Source organism: Dicentrarchus labrax, unplaced genomic scaffold (assembly GCF_905237075.1).
Source record: "Dicentrarchus labrax unplaced genomic scaffold, dlabrax2021, whole genome shotgun sequence".
In the NCBI taxonomy this organism is placed as follows: Eukaryota; Metazoa; Chordata; class Actinopteri; family Moronidae; genus Dicentrarchus; species Dicentrarchus labrax.
This window is the reverse complement of record NW_026136709.1, coordinates 8,910,646-8,920,461: the sequence shown is the minus strand read 5'-3', so window position 1 is coordinate 8,920,461 and position 9,816 is coordinate 8,910,646. Positions and strand designations below refer to the sequence as shown.

At 37.1% G+C, this 9,816-nt stretch overlaps 1 protein-coding gene and 1 long non-coding RNA gene across 51 annotated transcripts in view; one reads left to right on the top strand and one right to left on the bottom strand.

Annotated features, from left to right (window-relative positions):
- The first annotated feature begins 5,404 nt into the window (after positions 1 to 5,404).
- LOC127369795 (uncharacterized) lies at positions 5,405 to 7,435 on the top strand. Its single transcript, XR_007886117.1, has 3 exons — positions 5,405 to 5,792; positions 6,096 to 6,355; positions 6,880 to 7,435. It is a non-coding gene; the product is annotated as an uncharacterized LOC127369795 (long non-coding RNA).
- Positions 7,436 to 7,699: 264 nt separating this feature from the next.
- The window catches only part of LOC127369757 (protein NLRC5-like), a 137,779-nt gene continuing 135,662 nt past the window's right edge, over positions 7,700 to 9,816 (bottom strand). For all 50 annotated transcript variants that reach the window (XM_051411435.1, XM_051411489.1, XM_051411446.1 and 47 more), the window contains one exon: positions 7,700 to 8,767. In XM_051411435.1, coding sequence (XP_051267395.1) covers positions 8,758 to 8,767 — 10 coding nt within the window. In that variant the 3' untranslated portion in view covers positions 7,700 to 8,757. The remainder of the gene's footprint in view (positions 8,768 to 9,816) is intronic.

The following is a 9,816-nucleotide window of genomic DNA, read 5'->3' as shown; positions in this document are numbered from 1 at the left end:
GAATACTTTGACTTTCAGGGTTTCCTCCCTGGTGTTACGTGTGTATTTGTGTGTGTGTGTGTGTGTGTGTGTGTGTGTGTACTATGGTAAAGTGGGCCGCCTTTAGAATTTTGTTGCACCCAAAGTAAGGAAATCCAGTGTGTGTCTGTGAGCTTGACTGTCTGTCCCACTATTTTTCATGAAAAAAGTGTCTATAAAACAAGACAACGGTCCTTTTTCTGCATTTTGTGACAGCGGATCAGTTTTTAATATTGCAAGAAGAGCTGTTACATTAAGAGCTGCAGCTCCACCTCTTTATTTCACTTCTGCAGACTCACGCGGTTTTCTTTTTAGAGAGTCAGATTATTTGTCTCAACTCAGCAATAAGATTCCTTAACTTCCCCAATAGCTCTTCATTTAGCAATATATATCACTGAGATTATTCATTGTAATTGTGATACATTTATAGTTTACAGAACAGCATAATTATACACATTGAGGCTTTTGGCTGAGCTCAGTTATTTTAGGGAATAATGGAGATTTGAGAGAAGCTATTACCTTCTTTTGTAGATGATTATATTGACATTCTGTTGCTTTCTGTTTATTTTTATATGCATGAGTGAGTTTGCAGTTAAATAGCATTCACTGTAATAATTCACCTTTGTCTGTTTCAACAGGAACATGTGGAACGTTTGACGAGATGCCATCATACACTGCTGAGAGTTTCTCTGAGAGTCTGGAGAGGAACTGAAGACTACCAGGAAACGTTTCACATTTTGATTCTGGTGATTATTGTGTTCACATTAAACATATTGTTTGTTCTTTAGTGTGCTATCCTAACCCTAATACTAGTACATACATATCTCTACAGGTAAATAAAAGATACCTCTGTCTCTGCTTAACCTTTTTAAAATTCTAATTTCAAATTAATTGTCCAGTACAAATGAACATTTGAGCCAGTGAAACCTGAACCCCGGCTCATTTCTCATACACTGAATCCTGTAAACTTGCCCGCTTTTATAGCAGATCTTTTAGAAAGTAAATGAAAATATTACATAATAATTCACCTGATCTTAACTCATTCATTAACTTGTAGGAAAACATGTACAGTATATTATTATTATTATTATTATTATATTTACGTTTTGTGTGCAAAGAAGGAGGACTATTGCTGGGTCATGAAGGTCTTTGTGGAAGTTCAGCACCCCTGCTGATGTGTCCATCATTGAGGGAACTGAGGCTCCTGATGTTTGTAGATGTAGATAAAGACTTGCTTTATGCTCATGGGTTTATCTATGTAATGAACTTAAGTCACCGATCAAAGATGAAATACACATTTGAAGTGTTGCAGAAGCTCTATGAGCTTTGTGCAACAAACTTGGTGGTGTATGCACACGTTTGACCCTGCTTTGTTTTGTTTAATTTGCTGTTCAGAGGAAATACTTGGTGGCTAATCAGTTATAGTTGTATTGAGTAAAGTCTACGGTGGCCCTGAGAGCACAACAGACTGCAAAGACAATAACAGTTTGAAAACTCAAAAAACATTGGCAACTGATTTGCAGCATTTCTTTTTAAATGCTGTGAATGTGCTGCAGCTCATTGAGCTCTCTCATCTACGTACTCTGAAAACATTCTGTAAGACCTGAAATGCAGCACTCGTGTTTCTTGTAAAGCCTTTGCACTTTAAAATGGATCACTGGGAATGTTCTCGGTCCGTGTATGTTTTGGTCATTGGATTTTCCTTTCAGAAACGGGTATTAAAGAACAGAAAACGAGTGGTTATTTGATTTTCGTTTTAAAATACAAAAATGAAAATTGAAATACAAGGCGTTTTTCTTTTTCATGGTCAGAAAGGGATGAGCGAAATTTAAAAAATTATTCGATTTTCATTTTCTATTTCATATAACAAAAAATAAAATCACTAGAAAACAGAAACGGAAAAAAGGCCTGTTTTTCATATTCTGAGACCGGATGTTGTCATTTACAGGACGGTGCTGTGCAGAAGAAACAGTATGCTAGTAGACTGTGGTCAATCCAGCCGTGAGTCCGATCTCCGTGGTCAAATCAGCCGTACTTAAATTCAGAGTGTACAAGTATTCTCAGCATTATGGTAAATGCGGAGAAACAGCGTATTTACTTCTGGTGTTCAAAATAAAGGTATTTAGAACAGTAAGCTATAATTAAAATATGTTACATTAAAGTGTTTCATGCGCCCCTGATGAATAAAAAAACACTTTATATCAAGTATCTTTACTGCACCAGTGTGGAGAAATGCCAAAATAAAAGTCTCATATTTATGCCTCCAGAGATTGCATATTTGACCATATTTGAGGTACTGTAAAAACATATTGCTCAGTATTTCCTGGCTACTGATGGTATATTTGACTTTTGCACATATGAGACTACAAACATACTTAATATCAAGCATTTTTACTGTACCAATTTGAGGAAATTCAACAATAAAAGTCCATATTTGTACCTCCATGTGGCATATTTTCATATATTTGAGCTACTGTAAAAACACTTTGCTCAATAATTCCTGGCTATGGATGATATATTTGACTTCAACACATCTAAGACTACAAGTATACTTAATATCAAGCATTTTTACTGTACCAATGTGGAGAAATTGAAGAATAAAAGTCCCATATTTATACTTCCAGATTCCATATTTTCTTATATTTTTGAGCTACTGTAAAAACATATTGCTCAATATTTCCAGGCTATGGGTAAAGCATTTTCATTATACTTCAATAATGATGCAGTAATCGTGACAAAATTTCACACAAATGTTAAATAACATCTTGATAATATAAACACTAAACACTAAACACAAAATCCTACACAATTCTAATTTGTTTACTTTTCACACAAAATGCAATGCCAGTCCACATTCTTCTTATTTTGCAGCTCTGCTGTGTCCATTTGTAGGTAAAAGGGAAAAATAATTAGTTTTAACTTCAAAACACCATTGTACCTACTGTCTCTTCCTCACATATTATTTTTTATATTATTCAGTGTGACAGCTGTTGCAGGTGGTTCCACATACAGTTTACATTTTTACAGTAGCTCAAATATAAGAAAATATGGAATCTGGAAGTATAAATATGGGACTTTTATTTTTCAATTTCTCCACATTGGTACAGTAAAAATGCTTGATATTAAGTATACTTGTAGTCTTAGATGTGTAGAAGTCAAATATATCATCCATAGCCAGGAATTATTGAGCAAAGTGTTTTTACAGTAGCTCAAATATATGAAAATACCACTTGGAGATACAAATATGGACTTTTATTTTGGTATTTCTCCACACTGGTGCAGTAAAGATACTTGATATAAAGTGTTTTTTTATTCATCAGGGGCGCATGAAACACTTTAATGTAACATATTTTAATTATAGCTTACGGCTCTAAATACCTTTATTTTGAAAACCGGAAGTAAATACGCTGTTTCTCCGCATTTACCATAATGCTGAGAATACTTGTACACTCTAAATTTAAGTGCGGCTGATTTGACCACGGAGATCGGACTCACGGCTGGATTGACCGCAGTCTACTAGCCTACTGTTTCTTCTACACAGCACCGTCCTGTAAATGACAACATCCGGTCTCAGAATATGAAACAACAGGCCTTTTTTCTGTTTCTGTTTTCTAGTGATTTTATTTTTTGTTATATGAAATAGAAAATGAAAATCGAATAATTTTTTATATTTCGCTCATCCCTTTTTGACCATGAAAAAGAAAAACGCCTTGTATTTCAATTTTCATTTTTGTATTTTAAAACGAAAATCAAATAACCACTCGTTTTCTGTTTTTTAATACCCGTTTCTGAAAGGAAAATCCAATGACCAAAACATACACGGACCGTTCTCGTAAAGTGCCAAATGTTTTGTTTTGCTAACTTCAGAGATTAAAAGGATCAGCTGAGAGGCTGAAGTGTTTTAATTTAACAATGTCTGTGCAGTGGCAGCAATGATTCTGGTGCAGTGTTAAGTTTTATTAAATAAAAGGAAGCCCAAAATAAAACAAATGCATGAATTAAATATTATTTTAATAATAATCAAATATTTATCAAATAAAAGTAAAATGAAAAGCCAAATCTTTTAAGAGGGACTTTGTAATTAGATGAATATGTGAGTAAAAAAGGGGAAGCAAAACCGAAACCGAAACCATGGAGCTACTTCGGGATACACACAGGATGACCGGGATCAGCTGTGTGGTGTGTTTGCTGACACTGTCTCACCTTCACACTCTTACCGAGGCAGGCAGGTGAGGCGTTTATTTTCATTAACCCATTTCCTGTTGAGCCTGGTAGGATTTAGATTTTCTCTTTAAAAAGTGGCTGTGATTTGCTCGATCCACCGCGGGGAAGTCAGCTCGGCCACAGGCGTTTCATGTAGAGACATCAAGAGATTAATAGTGGTACAATATACAGTTTGTTTTCAAGTCAGTCAAAATCAGTGCAGAATAATATATTTTCTATAGAAATAGTAATAGTAAATAGAACAAGAATTAAAAATAGACTAAAGGAAGTGGCGTCCTATAGTTGGAGAGTGCGGAAGAACAGTTTTCCCCATATAAATATTAATATAAACTAGAAGAATCAATAAAAAGGGATAAAAAGAGTTGTGTCCTAGTTGGAGAGTGTAGTAATATAATCGATTGATTTGGAGTCCCTGGGACAAATGTCATGGCGGCTATTGAAAAGAGATTTCTGTAGTAATTAGTCGATGGTCCCTAAACTGGGAATGGGAATAATTGTCAGCTCCACTTCTTTATTTCTCTTCCGCAGACTCACGCGGTGAACTTCCCCAACAGCTTTTCATTTAGCAATATACTGAATATCACTATCCCTATCACATTCAGGATATTGCGCCACCACACTTTAATGGTGATGACAAGAAACTTTATTAAAGTAAATTGCAACTGCACAACAACACCAGTTAAAGAGAGCTCACTTTCTCTGCTGCTTTTCCTGAATTGAACCGTCTTTATTTGATTCTCAGACACTGAGGCGTCCTGTGTTGTTTTGAAGAGCTGCATCTTACCGTGCAGCTTCCAGGGTGGCGCTGAAGTAGTCGTCCACTGGTTTCAGGGGACTGGAAAGACTCCTGTCCACTCCTACTACCACAACCAAGACCAGCTTGCACGCCAGGATCAGCGCTTCAGAGACAGGACATCACTGTTCAAGGACCAGATCTCCAGAGGAAACGCCTCACTGCAGCTGACAGGGGTGGAGGTTCAGGACCGGGGCAGATACAACTGCCACACCAGCACCATCAGCGGAAACAAGGACTCATTTATCAACCTGAAAGTGGACGGTATAAGAAACACACACAGAAAACCTTTTTCTTTATGTGCAATGTGTTCCTAAATGTAACCAATGTGCTAAATAAAACCTTTCTGGTCTAATTTGGTGCCTGTTTGAAAGATTCCTCTCTGTTTGTAGCTACAAAACACTAAAAGGTATAAAAAGACATGAAGAATCAAAGGTTATAAATGAAGGTTATATATTACAGTCTGTCAGTCACAATAAGTCAGTTTTCTTTAGTCATCATTTCATATTTTCAGTTCCTGTTTTATTTTGTACTTACCTCTGGTTTCAAATCCATTCACTTCCTGCCTTTGTGTGTTGATCATGTGTCTTTGTTTTTTGATTTTTGCATGCCTTTGGACTCTGCCTTCGCCCTTTTAGGGTTTGTTTGCCTGATCTGATCTGATTGGATCTCTGTGAACTGGACTGCAAGTAAACTACTGTTTATTTTACGGAGCCCTTGTGTGTGTCGAGTCGTGCTATTGAGTCCTATTTCCTGGGTCAGTTATAACAAGATGTTGTTGAGAAAATAGCACAAAACGATAAAAAATGGCAACTTGAATAACATTTATTTTCAAACACTAACAACTAATCACTTGCTCATTGAGTAACATGGACATTTGTTCACTGAGTTTTCGGATAAACTGCAAACTAACAAACCTGGCAGTTAATAATTCTCAGTTTTTTAGCAAACAAATATGTCCAATCAGCTCTTATCCGACAGTATGTGTTTCTATATCTGTGGAAATAATTCGGATTCACAGGCGTTTTGATCTTTTTCTGTTTGTGTTGCCTTATTTCAGCTCCTATCATTGCCTCCAGCACTGACACAACAATCCCCTGCAGTGTGTCAGACACCTCCCTGATGGTCTTCAGCCTCGTTTGGAGATTCAACCACAGTCAGATCATTCTGAACCAGGCCGGAGCCAACGTCAGTCACTCAGTCTCAGAGGAGTGGAGGCAGCAGGTGAAGGGTGTCTCTGAGTCAGCTGAGTGTAAACCACAGCCACCTCCACAAGCAGTACAAAGCACACAGAGGGACCCTCACACTATTCAAGTAGATGTAAGTAGGTGGTTGCTAGAGTGCCGAAGGTCTCTGTTAAGGCATTGCCTGGGGTTGCTTGGGTGTTGGGATGTTTGCTGCAGTGTTAATAGGTGCTTGGCTGCAAAGTTGAAGTAGCTGAATGTAGGATTGCTTAACATCAGGAAGATCTAACAGCTGAGGGTGAGGAAACTAGATTCTGAGAGATGGACACGTGAACAATGCTACAGTAGTTATCAGTCAGTATGTTGTGGTCTGAGTTGGTTGGTTCAAGTTCATTTAACTGAACTGACCAGAAATGGTACTATGAGAAAACTAGAAAATAGAAAAGCACCTGAATCATTTTACAGTGCACGGCAGGCTGTAATTAATTAAATTAACTTATAACTCAAACACACAAGCAGAGTGTAAAATAATGTAAACTAATCCAAAAATAAACTGGCTCAGTGGTTTTAACATGAAACGTTTTTCTAACCGTAATAAGAGTTTGTGTTGAGTTCTACTTGGATGTATTTTACCAATAACTTGTTCAGTTTTGTTCGCAGGAAAGAAGAAGACATGTATGATAGCAACTATCTACAAGATCCCCAACAACCTGTGCTGCTCTCAATGTGACTGTATTGGATTAATGTGAGCAAATCTTCAGAAACTCATGTGAAACTGTTGCAAGCAGCTCTCAGCAACATCAACTAGAACAGCTTGACAATGTGTATATTAATTTAAGCTCATACATTTTCTACATTATTGTAGATACACAGTAAGCACATATTACACATATTATTTCTGCCAACAGATATTATTATAGTAGTTAGCTTGTTGATAAGTGAAGTAGCCTTTAGTCTGAGAGCCACAGAGTGAATCAGCTGCAGCTCCATCATCACCATCTTCTCCTGTTACTGAGGACGTCATCAGAGAAGTTGAACAACTCAAACTGAGTTATTACTGAACATGACTTCCTGTATTAAGACCAGGGAATCAGTTTGAGAGTGACAGCAGCTTCTAATCCTGTTTTCAGTTTAACTCTGGGGCTTCCTTTTTATTGTTCATGTATGGAATTTGCCTTTAAGTCTCTAAAGTTGAATTCTTCTGTGTTACAACAGACTGGACAAGCACTTGTTGGAAACTGATTCACCTTAATTGTGTGAATAAAACATGATCTTTCTCAGTGTGGGAGTCAGAGTCAGATGGCTTTCCACCTTTGTTTTATGCTCAGAGTCTAATGAAGACGTAAACAGCCGACTGCAAACTGAGAAACTACAGTAAAGCTTTGATTGAATCCACACTTTGTTCAGATTTTATCTTATTTCTGTTCCTCACAAGCAAATATTCATCTGTTATAAAATAAGAAAAAGCTGACATTTGGGGTAGTTATTGATTTATTTATTTGAAAATCAGGAGCTCAATAAGCTCTGACACATTCACACTCACTGATGGATTCGTGGACTCTGCTGCTTTCTAAGGCTGCACAGAGGAATTATAAAGCTTTAGCTGAGTCCAGCAGCAGGTGGAAATGAGCAACACTTGAATTTTCTTCAGTCAGAAATAAAACTCTGGAGAATCCAAAGAATAATAATAATTAAATAATTCAAATGGAATAAAACATGGAGATCATTTATATTTATAGAAGCTGGTTTGTGGAGATTTATATCAATCAGAAGTAAGATGTGATTGTTTTTGATGCAATAATATAAACTTTCGTAATATGAGAAAACACAACAAATATATACATGCACATAATCTTAATTACCAAGGACACGTAAGATTAGAGCTTATTTTATATTTTGCTGATTCATTTTATGTCAATAGAATAATATAACAAGGTATTAAAAGGTTCTGGTGTTCAATGTGTAACCAATGTTCACTGACTTCTCACCAAAATCCAGATATTTCAGTAACTTTAAGTAACTCTGTTCAATATTTTTTATAAGAACAATGGATCAAATATCAAAATGAAAATAGATCAATATCACCAGACTTTAGAGTTCTTTAGTTCAGTTTTCTGCAATAACACAATCTGTTGGGATATATTAGAAAAAAATATTTTAAAAGATAGTAGATATATAATATTGCACTAATATTAATGATTCCAAAATATATTGTGGAAATTAACTGCAACTCTCCATCGTTCCACAAGGTGCAAAGAAGAAATCAATTGAAGTAAGTTTCAATCTACAGTTATATTGACATTGTGTCTGACAGTGGAGCTGATCTCAGAGCAGTTCAGACTGCAGCACTGAGAGTCATCTCCACTGGTTGTGATTCCTCTGTCAGTCACTGCTGGATGAAGCTCTCCTCTCCTCTCTACCTCCCAGTAACATGGCCCAGTCAGAGCTGATGCTGCTGCTTCAACCTCTCTGGATCATCAGGACACAGCTGATCCTCCAACACAACCTCCTTCCTCACCACTCACACTCTGACTGAGATCACTTCCATCTAATGAGAGAAGAAGACAGACAACAGAAGTCATAAATCAGTGTTTACAGAGACTCCCTCCATCAGCACATCCAGTATAAAGGCTAGCAGGGACTTCAGTTCAGTTCAGACCAGAAGGTGAGCGGCTGTGTAGCGTAGCCTGCTTCCTTTCAGCTCTCATGTTAACGTATTGGAGTGAACACACTGAGCCGAAGCTCGAAGACCTGCAGACACAAGTGGTCATCAAGTCTGTTGACTCTGCAGATTTCACTGAAGTACACAGTGGAAATAAAGTACTGAGAGTCCCTGAACGCATCATTACTGCAGAAACAGAGAGACATTCACTGCCCACTGTAATGATGGATTTACTGCTGTTTGGGTTCAAAGCTGACCACAGTCTCAGTCACATTTGAATGTTTCATCTGATTTTGAAATCTTACAGGACAGATCTGTAAATATGGAGTCTGTTTAAAATAATATAAAACATATTTGGACTACACAAAAGACAAATGGACAGATATATATCTGATGTTAAAGGTCCTACATGTTCATACAAAGACTGAACAATAGCTGTGATTACTGGACTTCAGCAGAGGTTCTGGTCTGTACAAAGACCACATGGTCACTAAATATAATGATAGTTCTCTGAAATGAGATCCAGTGGTTTGCAGGCTTCACTTAGACTGATCTTAGAGCTGTGACAAAGATGAACTGATCAGTTGTTTAGTGTTGAAATGAGAGAACAAACACTTTGAGATCAGATTTGATGGTACAGCAGTTTGATGAATGAGGACCACTGTCTCTGTACATCTTGTAATGCTGTCAGCTGGAATCCAGCTTTATTTCCTGTAGACATGAACACAACAACAACAGTTGTCTTTACATCAACTCAAACACATGATCACAACAAGCTTCTGGCTCTCTGATTGGCTGACTGTTCTCTCTCTCTCTGTCCAACCCTGAAGTCTGTCACCATCCTCCTCTTACAGCTTCACTGAGGAAAGCAGCAAATACTGGATCTTTGCTTTGATACTAACTGTGTTTAGTACAATACTGCTGAAACCAGCATG